This window comes from Notothenia rossii (genome assembly GCF_949606895.1).
Source record: "Notothenia rossii genome assembly, chromosome: 3".
Lineage (NCBI taxonomy): Eukaryota > Metazoa > Chordata > Actinopteri > Perciformes > Nototheniidae > Notothenia > Notothenia rossii.
Window position 1 is genome coordinate 21,814,756 of NC_136901.1, and position 20,786 is coordinate 21,835,541.

General features: G+C 40.9%; 1 protein-coding gene and 1 long non-coding RNA gene across 4 annotated transcripts in view; one reads left to right on the plus strand and one right to left on the minus strand.

The window, feature by feature from the left end:
* Positions 1 to 4,636, plus strand: part of LOC307032701 — a 33,349-nt gene extending 28,713 nt beyond the window's left edge. Inside the window, exon 3 of the long non-coding RNA XR_013806362.1 lies at positions 1,910 to 4,636. This is a non-coding gene — a long non-coding RNA (uncharacterized lncRNA). The remainder of the gene's footprint in view (positions 1 to 1,909) is intronic.
* Positions 1 to 20,786, minus strand: part of nat16 (N-acetyltransferase 16) — a 43,602-nt gene that overhangs the window by 8,574 nt on the left and 14,242 nt on the right. For 2 of the 3 annotated variants that reach the window (XM_079670853.1, XM_079670854.1), the window contains exon 2: positions 11,483 to 11,668. The exons of the other annotated variant lie outside the window; for it this stretch is intronic. In XM_079670853.1, the coding sequence (XP_079526979.1) occupies positions 11,483 to 11,523 (41 nt within the window). In that variant the 5' untranslated portion in view covers positions 11,524 to 11,668. The remainder of the gene's footprint in view (positions 1 to 11,482; positions 11,669 to 20,786) is intronic. 3 annotated transcript variants of the gene reach the window in all.

Sequence of the window (20,786 nt, forward strand, 5' to 3'; positions counted from 1 at the left end):
GTGCAAATGTTACTGAATCAGAATAATGCCAACAAAGTACAGGTCTGAAAACGCCCTCACTGAAGGGTCGAAGGGTTATAGAGAATACTAATTATGTTTCAAGCCTTCATTACCTGCTTCGTTACATTGATACCAATTTGTCCAAAGAAGTGACAAAATGATGAAAGGTTTTTGAAGATTTAATTTATTACAAGATCTGGAATCCTTAACATTTTGAAACACAACTTTTACCTCCTTTTTGAAAATACATGAGACACGTACAGTCTACGAGGTGGTAAAGACTGTAGACGTGTCTCATGTATTTTCAAAAAGGAGGTAAAAGTTGTGGTAAAAGCTGCAGCTCAACGTCACTAAAACTAAGGAGCTAGTGTGGTTGACTTCAGGAAGCAGAGTACCGCCCCAAGCCCAATTACCATCGTGGGCATGGATGTGGACAGTTACAAATTCCTGGGTGTCCACATAGACAATAAACTGGACTGTAATAAAAAAAACTGACGCCCTATATAAGAAAGGCCAGAGTCGCCTATATTTCCTTAGGAGACTCAGGTCCCTTAACATCTGCAGCACTATGTTGCAGATGTTTTATGACTTGGTGGTCTCCAGTGTCATCTTCTTTGCTGTAGTGTGTTGGGGCAGTGGGGTGAAGACAGCTGATGCCAACAGACTCAACATGCTCATCGGGAGAGCAGGCTCTGTCCTGGGAGTGGATCAGGAGTCGTTGGCAGTGGTGTCGGAGAGGAGAATGTTGAGGAAACTTCTCAACATTCTGGACAACGGGTCTCACCCCCTGCATACCACACTGGTTTCCTACCGGAGCACTTTCAGCCACAGACTGAGACAGGGACGTGCACAGGTACGGGCTAATGTTGCCTGGGCAACGGCCCGTTTGCCATTTTTGTCTGACCTGCCCCTCTGGAGAAAGTGAGAGTTTTTTTGTTCTTTTCCTCTGTGGCCGAATAAACATAAGCCCACAATTAGTATTACAGCTTCTCGCTGCGGGAAACACACCGTCCGCGCTGTCATCTGCCCCCAGTAACGTGACTTTCTTTACAATCTGACGGCTGGAAGCAAAGGAAAGCCCTCAGAGTCCGGCCTCATATGGCTATGGTGATCATACCAAATGCCCGCCTGGCTTTGGTGGCCAATCCCCGGGTCAATCTGTCCTCATTTTTAAATATGCTTTTAAGACCACCTCTAGTGTCGGATTTTGGAAAATTGATTTAGAGTTTTCTCATGGCAGTTAGATTAGGGGACAAACCAGGGGACACCGTCGGTTATTTACAGAAAAACACCTAAATATACTTGTTATTGTGCTTCTGTCTTTCTGTGTCTTTTCATCTGTAAACTCCCTCACCGCTCACTGTCTTTTTTTTTCTTGATCGCCCTCTCACAGAGAACACTTCACTGTCTTCATTGTAGGATTTCTGCCATGTCTCTCAGTTTGACCATCTCTGTTATTAAATGATGGAATACTAGATAAATAAGTAATTAGATACCTTACCGTTACTGCGCTCATAAAGAATGATAAGAATAAGAATAATGCGTATTGAACTGGTTTCATTAATTAAATTAAGTGAGAATTAAGTGAGTTTATTTAAGGTAATTAATTCGGAGCCCTATTTTATCAGTATGTCTGCACAGGAGTTACAATGGTCAAACTACATTAAAACAGAATTGTCCCCATTCTTTCTTTAATAGTTACTAACATTAGATATTTTTAATGAAATATGGACCGAAAAACAAAAGATATCGCTGGTTTACATTTAAAAAATGAAGTCACTGAATGCAAGTAGTTACCTTAGCTTATTTTTGTTATGAAATGATGGTGTGAATAACTGTTCAAATTAGTTAATGTAATAATCGTTTGGTCATTTTATGCATAGCCTAATGTTACATTTTTGTGCTTAAGAATGCCTTCAAGACAGAGGAGACTGAAGGAGAGAGAGAGATATCTGAAGGAGGCAGCTAAAAGGACTGCAACTTTGCAGAGCTGGATAAAAGGTGCCAGCAGGGCAGCTTCAGGTGAAGCACTGTGATTATGTCAAGCAACTACATACATTGGAGTACACTAATAAAACAAATCAGTGATAAATGCAAAGCCTGTATCTGTGCTGAGTGAAGTTCATATTTTCTGTTGGGGGATAACCCCAAGCCTCCAGTTCAGAGCACATTTGAGAGGCTGAACTGAACACAAACTCAATAACAAATTTAGCAGTTGGACATAAAAGTCAACTGAGTGTCACTTGCAATGAAAGTGTTGTGTTTTTTTTCATTAACCTTTTACATTAAAAGGTCTTATGTTTTTTTTCGGGAGGGGAGGCCCTTTTTCAGTTTGGAGCAATAGCCCCTCCAAATGTCTGTGCACGTCCCTGGACTGAGATCACCGAAGACCGCCACACAGCGCCACAGGAGGTCTTTCCTCCCAGTGGCCATCAAACTCTTTAACTCTTCACCCTTAAGTAAAGGGAACTGAGAACTTCCACACCAACACTATGTGCAATATAAATATGATTACTGTGCTGCCTATTTCTATGTTTATAGAGTTGGGACATGTTTTTTGGCTCACAGTGAGCGCTCCTTGGTTTTGTTGGTTTGCTGGTGGCGTGTCAGAGTGAGCGCTCACTGCTTTGCGAGGATCTTTGTAAACGGAGCACGGAGATCAACACATGGAGCAGAGACGTCATGTAAACTGTGTTCGTGTCTGTGATACTTGAGCCTTGGAGACTATTTGTCTGTGAGTTATTCATGTGCAATTTGGATGTGTTATGTGCAGAATGTTTGAAGTTTGTAACTTTTGGTCTGAAGTAGGGGTGCACCGAATGGGAAATTCTTGGCCGAAACCGATACCGAAAATAGGAAACAGTTGGCCGAAAACCGAATGCCGAAAGGCCGAAAATGATTAATAGAAATATATATATATATATATATATATAATGTATACATTTTTTTACCAAGGTTGTTCAGCTGCCCGATTATGGAAAAATAAATGATTATGGCAAAACTTAACTTAAATAATAATCACTATTATGGGTCCATAAAACATTTATTCAGCAGTTTTGAATGCATACAGCACATTAATTCCAAGTCAAGTGCATTTTCTTTTCACTGTAGGATAACTACAACAAAGTGCATTCAGAACAATGCCAAGGTGCTTTAAAACTCCATAAACATCTAGGCCAGTAGGCCTACACCAAAATAGTGTAAATAAAGACTGTAACAGCCAGGCCTTCAACAACAACAAATGCACCTATAAGTGCATGCATACAAATATGCAAACTGGATAAATCCACATGAATGTAACTATTTACAAATGAAATTACAATTGAATTTCAAGAATCTGTAAATAAGGCTGTCTGTCCTCATAAGCAAAGTAGTAAACATTGTATAAAGATACATAAAGTGAAAACTGGATACAAAATCCACAATCAATTACAAATTAAATTACAATTTCAAGAATCTGCAAATAAGGTGGTCTGTCCTCATGAGCAATGTAAACAACATTGTATCATTTCGATACCAAAAGTACAATATATTGAACACTGTGCTGCTGTCATTTCCCCCTAATGATAACCTGAGATGGTGAATTATAACTCACAATGAAAATTGTTCAGGAAAGTGGATATAGAGTGGACATGTAGAACTAGATAAGCTTATGATAAGCCAGCCTTGTCTACTTATTAAGGAAAAGTGGGAGGTTCTTTTTAATGAACATTAGCTTCTCTGCTTTATCAGCCATAAGTCTGTTCCTCTTCTCATCAAGCACATGAGAGGCAGCGCTGAACAGTCTCTCGCTGTCAGTGCTTGTGATTTGATCTTACTCCGCATATTTGTCCGGGTGTTTTGATTTCAAGTGGTGGAGTAATCCCGAAGTGGTGAAAGTCTTTGCAGTTACACCCCCTCGAGAAATGTCAGCTGAACACGTTTTACAAATCGCAATCCGCGCCTCTTTCTCTGATATTTTTAAATATCTCCAAGCGGCAGACATGTTGGCTGTGAGCCAGCCGCGAGCATGGTCGCGCGCCGTGCTTGTCGCTGCGTTTTGATTACGTCATCACAACAACACGTTAGTTTACCAACGTAACCCTGTTCTCTGACATTCGGTGATATTTTTTCGGTGCTAGAAGCCTTTCGGCCGAAAGCCGAAAGGGCCTTTTTAACCATTTTCGGCCGATAATTTTCGGCGGCCGAATATTCGGTGCATCCCTAGTCTGAAGCTAGTTTAATGTGTGCTAATTTAGCTAATGGTGATCTGTGCTATTTCTAGCTAATAGTGACGCTAATGATAGCTAATTCCTAATCCTATGTGTGTCGTTTGTACAGTGCTACTTATATGTTATGTAAAGCCTGCATACTTATACGTGTTTTATTTCTGTATTGTTACAGTTTTACAAAGTAAAAGAAGAACAGTAAAGTGAAGAAAGAAAAGCTTGCATCTTTATTGGAGGACTTTTAAATGTTAGCTAACTGTCTACCTAGCACATATGGATACGTGGTATAAGGGCAGAATAGTAAAAAGACAAGAGCACGGCGGGTTCAAGTATTAGTACACTACACAGCCAACATGAGTCTACGCTCAGGGAAAAACTATAATAATGAAGACACCACTACGCACAAAGAAGCAAGTGGAGAACAGCAAGCAGAGACTGTGGATCAAACAGCCAAGTGGCAAGAACATCCTCAAGCCTCTGATGCTAAGTCATATTCATCCAGAGCAGCCTCTAGATCAGTAGTCGCCAACCAGTCGATCGCGATCGACCGGTCGATCGTGAGTGTGGTGCGGGTAGATCGCGGACCGTTAAAAAAAAAAGTAACAAAAGAAAGAAAAATTAAATTAAAATAATAATGTTTGAAAAATACGTTTTTAGATGTAAACCTATAATCCACCACCCCGTTAGCAGGTGCCACTTGATTGACATATATATTTGAGACACCTCAATAATATAATACATTACGTATTACGCTTTACGTGAACCTCATCATGACACAAGAGACAACGGCAGGACTGTAATTTCTCGTGTTCACTGAACGCAACAGAGGCAAGACACCACACCAATCAGAGAGTTGCATGGAAATACACGTGTGCTTGCGTCATTCAAGCTCGGCTCTGTGTGTGTGTGGCAATAGCGCATTTAGTGTGATAGAGAGAGGGAGAGAGGGAGGGAGACATAAGGAGCTGTTTCCAAAAACAAGCTGGAGGAGAGTCCTCTCCTGTCAGACTGAGGGGCTCAGGTGAGCTAAAGGACTCTCTGAGTGTTTAGAACGGTTTTGTCACAAATTATTCAAAAGATTATTTCCGCGGCACACCTTCATATGATCATTATAGTTATACAAACAATAAGAGAATATATGAAAAACAGGTATGAAATAGCCTACTATACAGTATGTCAGTAAAACAAGAATACAGTTTAAAAGGGGAGTGATTTGTAAAATATCCACAAAGAAAAAGAACATCTGTTTACAGTTCTGTTTCATATGGGTGCTGAGAGAGGTATCCATAGATCTCTTCATGTTGCTCTCAAAGTGCACCAGATTGATGCTTTCAACTTCAATATTTAAAAAAAAATCTTCCCGGGGGAGCATCCCCCCGGACCCTCCTAGAGGACGTGAGGACCCCCTAGAGGATGTGAGGTCCAACCCCCAATAGCACTTTACCCCTGCCTATATGCTATGAGTTGATTATGGAGCCTTCATTGTAACAGTAATTCAGATGCAATTAGCCTATATAAAAGGCCTCAAATTGGAAGCATTGTCTGGGCCGCCTTTTTCACTCAATTCTCCAATAGATAGATCTCGCCTTTCACCTAGGGCGAGGTCGGTGATCTTGGGCTTAAAAAGGTTGGTGACCACTGCTCTAGATCGTCTCAGCGATCATCAGCAACAAGTTTGTCAGCCACGAAAGCCTATGCAAAAGCAGCTCGTGCTCAATTAGCTTATGCTGAAAAATAAGCTGACGTGATGAAACAGAGGGCAGACCTGGAAGCAGGCATGCTAAAGCAAAAAGCCGACTTTGACGCCAGTCTACATCCACTCCAGTGCCAAAGAGCTGCAGCTGCAGCTGAAGCTATAGCTTATGAAGAAGCAGATGCTGAAAGCGTGAAGCTAAGTCGAGAACCCATTGTTGAAGGTGAGCACTTCAGTGCAGTCCAACGCACATCCGAGTATGTTCAAGCGCAGTCTCAGTACACATGTTCCGGAACGCATCATACACAGGTAGCAGTGGAGGCACAGGAAAGAAAAATAAAGACGTTTGAACCACCTCAAGCTAAGTCAGTCTACAAAGACATACAAAATGAACCGACATCAAATACTTACCCTCACAGTACTCCGAAGCACGCTGATCAACAGTATGAGTCACAAAGTGCACAAGACTTCGCAAGGTACCTCATCAGAAAAGAAATGGTGAGTGCAGGTCTTCTTCAATTCGATGACAAGCCTGAAAAGTATTGGTCGTGGAAAGCCTCCTTTATAAGTGCCACTAAGGACTTGAATCTCACAGCCAGAGAAGAGCTAGATTTGATGACTAAGTGGCTAGGGCCCGACTCCATGCAACAAGCAAAGAGAATTAGTGCAGTACACGTACTCAATCCTGCACCAGGTGTGAACATGGTCTGGCAACGTCTTGAATAGTGTTATGGGGCGCCAGAGGTAATTGAAGACGCACTGCTCAAGAAAATAGAACACTTTCCGAAGCTCACCAACAAAGACAATGCTAAACTGAGAGAACTTGGCGACATTCTCCTCGAGCTTGAGTGTGCTAAGGATGAAGGTGCTCTGCAAGGGCTTTCGTACTTGGATACAGCTCGTTGGGTAAGAGAAATAGTGGAAAAGCTTCCTTATAATCTGCAAGAGAGGTGGACCAGCATTGGAAGCAAGTACAAGGAGGATTACAGAGTAGCCTTCCCTCCTTTCTCTGTCTTTGCCAAGTTTGTCCAGCAACAAGCAAAGATTAAGAACGATCCAAGCTTTTTTGTATCCACACCAAGCAACAAAGCCTCTGTGACTGTACACAAAACAGACATCCCAGAAGAGCCAGCAGAGACCCAAAGCAGTCCTACTTTTAAAAAATTGGATGAACCAGATCGCCAGTGTCCAATTGACAAGAAACCACACCCACTGAAAAAATGTAAGCTCTTTAGAGAGAAAACTCTTGAAGACCGCAAAGCATATCTCAGAGACAATCGCATCTGTTATAGATGTTGCGTTTCTTTTCAACACATGGCAAAAGATTGCAAACTGACTGTCAAATGCTTTGAGTGCAACAGTGACAGACACATCGCCACACTACATCCAGGCCCTCCTCCTTTAAACGCTCTGAGTGCTACGGCTAGGAAAGACGAAAGCGGGGAGCAAAGTGAAAGCTCATCTTCATCAGTGACCTCAAAGTGTACGGAGGTTTGTGGGGAGGGTTACAGCTCACGCTCATGTTCCAAAATCATCTTGGTGAAAGCATATCCTGCAGGGGAAAAGGAGAAGGCAATGAAGATGTATGCAGTGTTGGACGAACAAAGTAATAAGTCACTAGCCAAGACAGAGTTCTTCAACCTCTTTGAAGTTAAAGGTAACTCCACTCCATACACCCTGAAAACCTGTTCTGGGAAGTCAGAGACTTCAGGTAGAAGAGCCGTTAATTTTGTCATTGAGTCTGTGGAGGGGAAAGTACAGCTTCCCTTACCACCCTTAATTGAGTGTGACATGGTGCCAGATGAAAGACCAGAAATTCCCTCTCCAGAGATTGCACTACATCAACCACACCTACAGCCAGTTGCTAACAAGATTCATCCAGTAGATCAAAACCCTCTTATCCTTCTGCTCTTAGGGAGAGACATCCTAAGGGTGCACAAAGTACGTGAGCAAATCAATGGACCGCACAATGCACCTTACGCTCAACGGCTAGACCTAGGCTGGGTCATTGTGGGAGAAGTATGCTTGGGGATAGCTCACAAACCATCAGAGGTCAATGTCTACAAGACCAACGGTTGCACATCTTATCTCAGTCCATGTCCAAACAGTATTCATGTTAAAGAAGACTTCAGTGGCATGACACAGCATCCTAGTCTCACCTTCCCTGCATGTAAGCAGAACACAGATTGCACTGCGATTACAGACAATCTTGGGTGTTCGGTGTTCGACAGGTCGAAAGATGACAACAAGATCGCACTCTCAATAGAAGACAAAGCTTTCCTTGCAATCATGGATGCAGAGGTCTACCAAGAAGAAGGAAACAGCTGGATAGCTCCTTTACCATTCAGCTCTCCTAGATGACGCCTTCCAATCAACAGGGAACACGCCTTGAAACCTCTCTTCTCCTTGCGAAAAACTCTTGAGAAAAGGCCAAAAATGAAAGAACATTACATCAAGTTCATGCAAAAGATTCTGGACAATGACCAAACTGAGCCTGCGCCACCTTTGGTCAAGGAAAAGAACACTGGTACCTACCAACATTCGGTGTGTATCACCCACAAAAGCCAAACCAAATACGAGTTGTGTCCGACTCAAGTGCTGAATATGAGGAAACATCTCTAAACGATGTGCTCCTTAGTGGACCAGTACGTCTTACACATGAGGTTCTGAGCACTTTCATGGCAGAGGTGATGGCGATCATCAATGCAAGACCCCTTGTGTCTGTGTCTACTGACCCAGATATGCCTGCAGTTCTAACCCCCTCAATGCTAGTGACTCAGAAAATGAGTGCAGTTTCGGCACCTCCTGTAAACTTCGATACAGCTTAGTTGCTCGGAAAGCAATGGAAGCAAGTTCAGTGCCTTGCCGACACCTTTTGGAAGAGATGGAAAGGAGAGTATCTGTCTACTCTGCAGAGCCGCAGGAAGTGGACGCAAAACAAGCCGAACGTCAAAGAAGGAGACTTTGTCCTTCTCAAAGACAGTCAAGCCCATAGGAACGAATGGCCAATGGGATTGGTTGTTAAGACTTTTACAAGCAGTGACAAGAGGGTCCGCAAAGTAGAAGTGCGGATTGTGTAGGACGGGACAGCCAAGGTGTTCCTTAGGCCTGTAACAGAAATTGTTGTCCTTCTTGCAGAGTTTTAGAGAAACAACTCTTAATATGTTGTTTTCAGAGGACATTCCTTTCAGGTTCAATTGTATTTATCGTGATATAATGTTATTATCTCAAGCTGGGAGTGTGCTGCCTATTTCTATGTTTATAGAGTTGGGACATGTTTTTTGGCTCACAGTGAGCGCTCCTTGGTTTTGTTGGTTTGCTGGTGGCGTTTCAGAGTGAGCACTCCCTGCTTTACGAGGATCTTTGTAAACGGAGCACAGAGATCAACACATGGAGCAGAGACGTCATGTAAACTGTGTTCGTGTCTGTGATACTTGAGCCTTGGAGACTATTTGTCTGTGAGTTATTCATGTGCAATTTGGATGTGTTATGTGCAGAATGTTTGAAGTTTGTAACTTTTGGTCTGAAGCTAGTTTAATGTGTGCTAATTTAGCTAATGGTGATCTGTGCTATTTCTAGCTAATAGTGACGCTAATGATAGCTAATTCCTAATTGTAGTATGTGTGTCGTTTGTACAGTGCTACTTATATGTTATGTAAAGCCTGCATACTTATACGTCTTTTATTTCTGTATTGTTAAAGTTTTACAAAGTAAAAGAAGAACAGTAAAGTGAAGAAAGAAAAGCTTGCATCTTTATTGGAGGACTTTTAAATGTTAGCTAACTGTCTAGCTAGCGCATATGGATATGCGCTGTAAGGGCAGAATAATTACCATCATTACAATACACTCGATGCTATATAACTATGTGCAATATTAGTATTATTAATAATTGCTATGATAACGTGCAATTACGTAACTGCCACTACGTTTTATTTTTTTGCACAACTAAATACTGCAAATAATTGCATTGATTGTGTGACCATCTATGTTTCTATGTTTCATGTTTAATTGCTCTTTTTACTGCGCTTTTAGTGTACAGTTTTGCTGTTGTGCTGCTTTGTTTATTGTATTTGTGTTACTCTGGCACAATAATGTCCTTCGGGATAAATCTTATCATAAGTCTTATCTTATCTAAAACAAAAATGATAAAAATTCTAGTTGTTGACGCTAAATGCAACAGGAGCACCAACACCAACAATATTTACATTCTATATTCAATACAGTAATCTACACCTTCCAGAGAATAGCCATTAGTTGGCAATAGTAGATAGCAACAAAGATTAAATGGACGATCCTCTTGAGCAGGACAACTTAATATTTGCCTGACTGGTGTAGACAGAGTGTAACTATCACAGTTTAACAAGAGAAACTGAAGAGTACATAGTGCTCTACAAAAGCTCATTCTTTAGATGTTTTGCAATAATGTCTAAAACCCCATCCAACATTCCCCTTCCTCTAACAAATGGATGAAAACATAATTATATGTTCTTTGTTAATTTGCTGAGATTGGTTATTTGTTGCTAATATTATTACCCTTATTTTGTATTTGAGCACTGTCTTTCTGATTCCATTGAGTGGATGTGGTTGGTCCCTTAGGGGTGTTTCTGGTTAGGAGAGGCTAAAACAGAAATGCTAGTAATATTCCAATGATCTATCAATGGGCCATGTGAGCTGTAAGGGCATTTGTAGAGAAAACACTGTCTGGTCACAGCAGACCCACACATACACACTCTGGACTCTGGTATTTTTCCATTATGCTTTGATGATTTGAGATGGGGTGTCAGGCTTAGCTGGGTACTCTGGTCCTGCCAATGAGAGCGATGCTGTTTTGTTTTTGTGTTTCTCTCTCACACAATCATTGATTTACTCTTGTCCTATTCACTCTCTCATGCTTTCGCTTCCTCCCTCCCTCTCTTTGGCTGGCGGTGTACTCCAAAATAAATGGAATTTGGCACATTTGCAAGAGACTGTTGAACTGCAATCAAATATGTCACTGCAGGCGATAGCCAGTTTTATTTGCTGCAGATTGGGGTCCAGTCATTTAATGATGCCTGTGCCAGATGGGGGAGCTTTGGAATTGGGTTTGGGAAGGACACAATGGACACAATTGGTCCTTAAACCAAAGGGATGCACAAAAATAAGCGCATTCCGTCACATTACTTTGTTGGTGAATTGACCGGCATACCAGTGCACTTGGCACCAAATTGTACCAACAATGACAGCAAAGAAGAGGAGAGAATATAGCAATAGATGGATGATTGAGTTTCAGCAATGCCTGATAACCCCAAGTCCCAAAAGTAGCATCAAATAAGTCATATAACGTAACTCCAAAGAGTTCAAACAATCTGATGGTTTAAGAGCAAAACTCAGAAAAATAAGAGTTACAGCAACAACCAACTGGCGATCAAAATAAAACCAGCCACAAATTCTTGATGAACTTGCCATTTTGTCTCTGTAAATACACCAGATTTGATTTATTTGGAGTACGCAGCCAGCTCTCCTCTTTGACTTCCCCCAATTCTACACAGAAAAAGAACAGGTCTCTTGAACACCTCAAAATACAAAACTCAAAGGAACACACCATGTCTTCAGTAGATTATCCTGTTGGTGTGATGAGAACATGGACACCAAAATCACTCATGTCTCCAGGGTTGATCCTTGGCTCCAGTGCTTCATGCCAGTAGGCTCCATGCGGATGCAAACACATAAGAAAACCACTCTGTTGTGCGATAGCAGGCTCCATGTCATTTTTCCAACGTTGCCCCGCCTATACATGAAACAAACCATTGACACACAGGCACCAGAAAATGATTAGTTGCGGAATCAGTCAATCATAACTCTGTGCTTGTTGCCATACAAATAAGACAGCCGTGCAATATTTCACACAGTCAGCTACACTGATTGTTTCTGTTTGGGTATTAGTTATCATTAAAATACATATGCAAAGCAATTCAACCTGTTTTAGTACAGTTTGTTTAATGCATTTGCTTTGATTACATAATATCACAACCATCACCATTTCTTGACATTTGATCTTTTATAATATAATATTCTTTTATTATACACTTAGCTTAATTACTCAACAATAAGCAAAATGTAATATCCATGAACAGATAACTTAACCCTAACCCTAACTACTGTTAGCAGCAACTGTTGTAAAACATCAAACTTATGTGGTTTTGGACTATATTTATGTAAATATCCTCTCATCTGTGTGATTCTTATTTGGATTTTTTAAATATAAAGCTTGATACTATATCAAGCTTGACACAGTCACTACAAAAGAAGACCAGACATCCGAAATGCAAGTAGGTAAAGTTAGATGTGATGGATTAACCATTTCAATATTTTTATATGAGAAATATCTTCTTTTTTAAATAGCTATCAAAATACAAAAGCAACCATAAAGCCATAGGGTTGACTGGAAGCTAACTAGATATAGCTTACTGTCCTACAATATACCTCACATGCTGTAACATTTACACTTAACTGAAAAAATAAAATATGTAAATCAAAAAAGGCCTCTCAAATGACCTTGTACAATGACGCACATAGAAATCTTGTGGGCCATCCATTATATCTGCGATATGAACGGCTCTACAGCAAAACATTATAAAGACAGAGGTCATGGTTAATGGCAACTTTTAGAAGGATTGTTATGGAAAAAAATCTCTCCCTCCTCTGTAGGGGTGACCCCCATTGTTAGTGGATTTCTACAAAAGGGAAGCTTAAATATTATTATATTAAAAACAAATAGCATTACAACTCCATGGTTTGAGTTAATTATATGAATTTTTAAAATTCTAAAGGTGCCTGCATCTAATGGTTTGAGTTAATTATATGAATTTTTTTAATTCTAAAGGTGCCTGCATCTAATGACTGATTCACCATTGACATACATATTGCATACATATTGGGGAATATTACATTTTATTCTTGACAACTTTCCCCAATAAGGTTACTTCCAAACATTTTAAGAAAGATATTGTTGATGGAAAAATATGCAGTAAATATAAACCTTATTTAAAATCCAATGAAAATGAACTTACTGTATTATCTAAAAATCAATACCTTCCATGTTAAGTGAGCCAACCAATACTGGGTCTCATGTAGCAGCAGCTGTTTGATTTAGGTCATTGTATGGAGAGAGCTATTATTATCAACTATGTTTAACATGACATGATACAATATTGAATATATTAAACTGTTCAAATTACATGTTTTGGTAATATTATTTACCTTTATTCCTACCCTTACTTTAAGGATAGGAGTTCTTTATTATATATTGTTTGGCACTGATATATGGATATCTTTTAATTCACTTAGTCCAGGATTTGAATTATTTTTTTATTCTGGTACCATAAAATAATTATCTCAGGCTGTTACACACTACCCTTCAACCCTGCCAACCCCCCAGCATTTCCCATCCCCAACCCTGCCCCCCTCACACACACACACACACACACACACACACACACACACACACACACACACACACACACACACACACACACACACACACACACACACACACACACACACACACACACACACACACACACACACAGAGCTCTAATTAAGTTAGTTAGTCGTTGTCTGTTTGGATCAGACTACAAAAATGAACTCATCCAACATGCGAGGGTCATAGTGGAAGACAACCAATTATACAGCTAAAGGCCGTCACGGAAGTGGCCAATGGAAAGATGATAATGTCCAAAATGTGTCAGTGGGTTGAATCTTGCCATGGCAGCTGGCATGCCCAGAAGTATGTCAGTGTATATCATTTCAGTTATGAAAGACTTCAAGATAATATTGGGCTTTCTCGATGATGGGTTGGAGTTATGGAAGGCAAACGTGCAAATCACAACTTCAAGCGAGGAGGAGAAAGTTTCAGTTAAGACAAATCACAGCACCAACACATCAAATGTGGCAGATCTTCTAATTTCTCTGCAAAGTGTTTTTAGTTCATTCATATTGTTAATTGTTTGCTATAGGTCAATAGTCACCAGTTGAACTTAAGGTGATCTTTTCCCTCTCTTCATCCCCAATAGTAAATCCACAAAGTGTTCCAATTCTAATGGAATTTATTTATTTGCCTGCAGTTTTTGGAGGTTTTTTTAAGCTGGGGCAACCAAGCCTTAATGCAGTTGTCTAAGAGGAACTGAAAGCCTAGGTAACAAATGATATCGCATTGGCATTGGCTTCTTAATTAAGCCATTTGCAGGACCACAGCTGAGAGCCCAGTTATGAGCTGTGGCCCAATGAATTTATAAAAACAAATTACTTTGTGGCAGGTGGTAGGACATGTTCTACGTTCCCCATGGCGAAATTTAACAACAGATATTATAAAATAGTAGAAAGAAGAGTCAAAATTGTTTTAGTGTTTACATGTTTTAATTTTAAGAGCCTATAATTGCTATTTTAAGTACAAAGTTGTATTGCTTATTCACAGTTCTTCTAATGCTATGGCCTCTGCGTCCATGGCTCCGTTCATCTGTCTTTCCCTGGTAACACACCTGCCACGGGCCAAGGAATGGGGAAGGGATGTTTGTCCTAGGAATAAAGATAGGAAAGATATGAATTTTGACATTTGTGCGTAAATAACTTCGAAATGGGGGGAAAACACAATTAATCCATGTTGCCCTTACCTTGGCAAGAACTCTAGAGTCCGTCAACCAGCACCAGAGGAAGCATTTACCTGCTTTTAGAGGCATTACTTTGTCCGAGCTTAACCACCTCAGCATATGTGCTTAATGGTTTAAGACCTCCACCTGTACAACGTAGCATTAGTCATGAATAATGCGTCATCTGAGGCACAATGCATAATTTACAAAGGGGTAGCTTACCAGTTGCTGCGGCAGCTTTCTTGTGAGCTGTAATTCACTGATGATCGTTTGACATGAACACTTTTAGCATTTCCTGAGTAGAAAAGTTGAATTACATGCAATTTATTACCAGTTTTTCAATTTTATTTAAAGTTTGATGTCATAAATCTGGCCCTTGGCTGATCCTTTCACTTCCCCCAATTCTACACAGAAAAATAACAGGTGTCTTGAAAACCTCAAAATACAAAACTCAAAGGAACACACCATGTCTTCAGTAGATTATCCTGTTGTTGTGATGAGAACGCAGTGCTTTCTTATGAATATAAGAAAGCACTGCGTAAAGCGCAGAATGAGAATAAGAATGAGAATAAGAATAATGCAATATTTATTTTCAGCACTGTAGCCAGGCTGACAGAGAGCCACAGCTCGATTGAGCCTTCTATTCCCATAGTACTCAGTAGTAATGATTTTATGTACTTTTTTAACGATAAAACTTTTACTCTTAGAAACAAAGTTAATGACCTCTTGCCTTTGACCAGTATAGTGTTATCAACAGCTCCCGGAAATCTAATATTACACTAGATAGTAAATTAGTAGGCTTTTCAGCCATAAACCTTGAACAATTAAATTCAATGATTCTCTCTTCTAAACAATCAACGTGTATCTTAGAACCGATTCCAACTAAGCCAGGGGTCGGCAACCCGCGGCCCTCGAGCCGCATTCGCGGCCCTTTAAGCCCTCTGCTCTGGCTCCCTTGAGCTTAGACAAAAATAAGAAGGAAATAAAATAAAGTATTTGTAGGACTATTTATATTTTGTTGCATGGTTGAAAATGTTTCGTATCTTGTATTTTGAGGTGATACTGTGACACATAAATAAAAAACAAAACGGTTTTAATTAGGTCAACTAAAATATGCGTCACATCCGGCTACGGTCCCGCGCCAGCGCCTTTTCCTGCGGGTGAATAACCTGACCCCCGCTCCGGCTCGATGAGCAAACTATGGATAAATCAAAGAAAAGTACCGGAGGAACACAGGATTTAATTCTGTGTGGACAGAGTTATGTGCTTTCACAGCAAACGATGCTGGTTTACCGGTATGTTTGATATGTAGAGAGAAGTTGTCAAAGGTGCTGCAGCCCTTACGTATCGGGAACAACACGGGAAAGGAAGACAGCTGACGATCTTCAGTCATAATTCAATGGGGTGTGTAATTTATTTCAAAAAACACTTTTTGCTATATTCCATGGAATGCTCTTAACATCCCGATAGCAATGAATATATTAAATGCTTTGACAATAATTACATACACAAATTAATCTGTGGAAGCCGTAGGGCTGTAGCGCTGTAAAGAGCACGACCAATCATCTGAGCCGACACCGGCCCGGCTAAAATAACTGGATGGCCTACCTGCCTGTCAGCCTTCCATCTGTCCACAAACTTATCTCGTGCCCTCATTGGTCATGTGCGCGTTCGTGTGTGTTGGAGGTTTTTTCAAATTCTAGCGCAATCGAGCTGGTTTCTCCATTCTTATCTACCCCACCGTTAACTCTTTTTAGGGTGCAGCTATATGTTTTATTTATTTCAAAGTGGGCACATTTTAATTATATATTTGTTTCCTTCAAATGTGCAGAGGACTCCCCAATTGCTGTGTTTAATTTATGTTAAAGTAGGCCTGTGTATTATTTTTAATTCTCCTAATAGGAGTTCTTTGTTTCTTATTAGAGGTTAACAGTTTTACGTAATAACGTAATACATAGCATAATAAATGCAAAAAAAACCTGTAGTTTTTGTCTGATATAACAATAAATACAACTTTATTAGCTATCAAGCTATGAAATATGTTTTGCGGCTCCAGACAAAAAAATGTTGGGGAAAAAGGACCAAAATGTCTCTTTTGGTCAAAAAGGTTGCAGACCCCTGCACTAAGCTGTTGAAGGAAGTTTTTCCATTAATTAGCACTCCTTTATTAAATATTATGAATATGTCTTTATTATCAGGCTATGTTCCACAATCATTCAAAGTAGCGGTGATAAAACCGCTTCTTAAAAAGCACAACCTCGATCCAGAAGTTTTAGCCAACTATAGACCTATTTCTAATCTTCCGTTCCTCTCAAAAATTCTTGAGAAAGCAGTCGCAAAACAGTTGTGTGATTACTTAAAAAACAATGATTTATTTGAAGATTTTCAGTCTGGCTTTAGAACACATCATAGCACAGAGACAGTTCTGGTTACAGTCACAAATGACATTCTAATAGCCTCAGACAAAGGACTTGTCTCTATTCTTGTCTTGCTCGATCTCAGTGCTGCATATGATACTATCGACCATGATATCTTATTGCAAAGACTAGAGCACTTAGTTGGCATACAGGGAACTGCTTTAGGCTGGTTTAGGTCCTATCTATCTGAACGCTCTCAGTTTGTATGTGTCAACGATGAATCATCCATGCAAACCAAAGTTAGCCATGGAGTGCAACAGGGCTCAGTGCTTGGACCTATTTTGTTCACATTATATATGCTTCCGTGAGGCAATATCAAAATATCATTCTGTACATTTTCATTTTTATGCGGATGATACTCAACTATACTTATCAATCAAGCCTGCTGAAATTAATCATCTAAATAAAATTCAAGACTGCCTCAAGGACTTAAAAACGTGGATGACTTTAAACTTGTTGATGTTAAACACGGCCAAAACTGAAGTTATTGTAATCGTCCCAAATAATCTACGAACAAATTATCTAAAGATATACTAACTATGGATGGCATTAATTTGGCCTCCAGTGAGACTGTAAGGAATCTTGGTGTTATATTTGATCAGGATTTATCCTTTAATGCCCATATAAAATCAATTTCAAGGACCGCCTACTTCCATCTACGTAACATTGCAAAAATCAGGCATATCTTGCCTCCGAACGATGCAGAGAAACTAGTCCATGCATTTGTTACTTCAAGGTTGGATTATTGTAACTCTTTATTATCAGGGTGTACCAAGAAGTCAGTAAAGTCGCTTCAGCTGATTCAAAATGCTGCAGCACGTGTACTAACCAGATTTAGGAAAAGGGACCAAATTACTCCTGTTCTGGCTGCCTTACACTGGCTCCCTATAGAACACAGGATAGAATTTAAAAATGTTCTTCTCGCCTACAAAGCCCTTAATGGGCAGGCACCATCTTACCTTAAAGAACTCATTATACCCTACTGTCCTACTCTAGGGCATTGCGTTCCAAGAATGCAGGGTTGTTGGTTGTTCCTAGAGTCTCTAAAAGTACAATTGGAGCCAGAGCCTTTTCTTATCAAGCTCCACATTTGTGGAATCAGCTTCCAGTTTGTGTTCGGGCGGCAGACACCCTATCCGTTTTTAAGAGTGCGCTTAAGACCTTCCTTTTTGATTAATTTTATCGTTATGGCTGATTAGATTCAGCACCTAGTTTTGCTGATATAGGCTTAGTTTGTCGGGGGAGACCTTACTTCTTCCTTCTCTCTGTCTGTACCTGTGTACTCTCATGTTCCGAATAACCCAGCTTCCCCAAATTTCTTTTTGGTGTCTATCTAAGCCGGGATCCTGAGTTGTGGCTGATCCTGTTGCTGTGGTCCTGAGTCCTGGATCGCGAGCCCTGGATCTTGAGTCGTGGCTGTGCCTGTTGCTGTGGTCCTGGATCATAAGTCCTGGATGGATATCCTCGTGGACTCATCTTCTTATTATACTGTAGACACATGCATTTCCAACATTTGGACTACCTATGTTGCAAATGTATTATCTTTTCAATTTACACACGGCATCTATGGCACGTCTGTCCATCCTGGGAGAGGGTGAGGGTAAGAGGGAGAGGGAGAGCAACTCTGCTGTCCCTGAGGTTTCTCCCATGTTCCCCTTTAAACTGTGGGTTTTCTCCAGAAGTTTTTCCTTGTGCGATGTGAGGACAGAGGGTGTCGTATCGTCATACTGATATTCTGTACAAACTGTGAAGTCCACTGAGACAAATGTGACATTTGTGATATTGGGCTATATAAATAAACATTGATGAACTTAATTATTGATGAGCTTAATTATTTTTATGCTCGTTTTGACAGGGTCAATCATGAGGTAGCCACTAGGGCCACTCTCCCTGCAGACCATCTGCCCCTCACACTCTCCACCACAGATGTGCATGCTGAACTGAGCAGGACAAATACACGTAAGGCCGCTGGCCCCGATGGCATCCCCGGACGTGTACTCAGCTCTTGTGCTGAGCAGCTGACCAGGGTCCTGACTGACCTCTTTAACCTGTCCTTGGCCCAAGCAAAAGTCCCCACGTGCTTCAAATACACCTCCATTGTGCCTGTTCCCAAGCACGCCTCTCCAACAAGCCTTAACGACTACCGACCCGTGGCACTTACATCGACCATCATGAAGTGTTTCGAGAGGCTGGTCCTGGCTCGGCTTAAATCATGCCTCCCACCCACACTTGACCCCTACCAGTTTGCCTATCGTCAGAACAGGAGTACGGATGACGCCATCTCCACAGCACTACACCCTGCCATCTACCATCTGGATCAGAGCAACACATACGTACGATTCCTGTTCATTGACTTTAGCTCGGCATTTAACACCGTCGTTCCTTCCAAACTGATTACCAAGCTCAGTGACCTTGGCATCGACCCCTCCCTCAGCAACTGGATACTGGACTTTCTCCCAAACAGACCCCAGCATGTTAGAATAGACAAGCTCACATCCTCTAATCTCATCCTTAGCAATGGTCTCCCACAGGGCTGTGTTTTAAGTCCCCTTCTATATTCCCTCTTCAGACATGACTGCAAACCCAGTGTGCAAAAAAGTACACGTCCCACCGTCCGGGACGTGTTATTTACAATATCGGACAAGTAGATCTTTCAATTGACTTGTCCGGCGGACAAGTGACGTTTTTCGCCCTGATTTATTGTCAAATTATTGATAAATTCAGTTTACAAAAGGCAGAACTCATTCGCAAATTGTACGTGTCCGCCATTGTACGTTTAGAAAAGTTAGTTTCGGTTCTGCTTGTCGATTCCTAAGGAAATGCATCTCACCGCTCTCTGTACGGTGGGGCGGGGGCGGAGCGGGGCGGAGCGGGGCGGGAAGTGTAGCACAGTGGCAGGGTTGGGAAGCAAAACTCGGTTCCGAGTAGGAACAAATAACAATTGTCCGGTCCCAGGATTGATAAGAGTTGTGAGGACAGGAGGCGAGGCCGAGCCCCGCTGACGGCAGCTCTCTCTCTCTCTATGCTCCGTATCAGCTGATCGCTGCATGGTGCAGCTCAGCGTCTCTCTCTCTCTTTCTACGCACAGCGGATCCGCTGCCCGTTTAACAGCCTTATCTTTGTCAAACTTTCTTATGTTCTTTCTCTAACACATAATGAAGGTAATTAAGCGCTTCAGCTCCTGTGTTGTTAATATTGACCGCCATTTCCTTTATGAAGTGAAGCAGCCTCCCTGTGTCCTCGGGCTGTACTCACATCCCCGGACCCCCAGGAGCACAGTTATGTCAGTATTGTTTATGAAGCAGGGTATAGAAAGTACATTATTGAAATGAAAATACTATTTATTTACTTTTACAAACAGTGAGCAGCTGGGCAGCTGCAGCATGTGTATTGCAGGACATGTGTAAGCGTCTTTGAGTTTTAGAAAAGCGCTAGGCCTATAGGCTATAAATATAATGTATTATTATTATTATTATTATTAGGCCTATGTGTTGGACATGTGTGGTTGGACTCTGTCTCACAGGCAGGTTGCAGCATGTGTGTTGCAGGACATGTGTTGGACACACAGACTGTGTGGTTAGACTCTGTCTCACAGGCAGGTTGCAGTGTAACATCAGAGGAAACTGGGCAAATTTTACATTCTCAAACTGCACCACTTAGAACTAACAAAACAATGCAGAGATTATTTGTATATAATTGTATTCAATAATCGTAAGAAATTCAACAGTATGAAGTGATTTGTAAATAGGAATACAGATTTGACTTAATGTTTTCAAAAATATATTTTTCTCCCAGTTTGTCATGGGACTTATTTTTACCCTCTCAAAGAACCGGAATCGAGAAC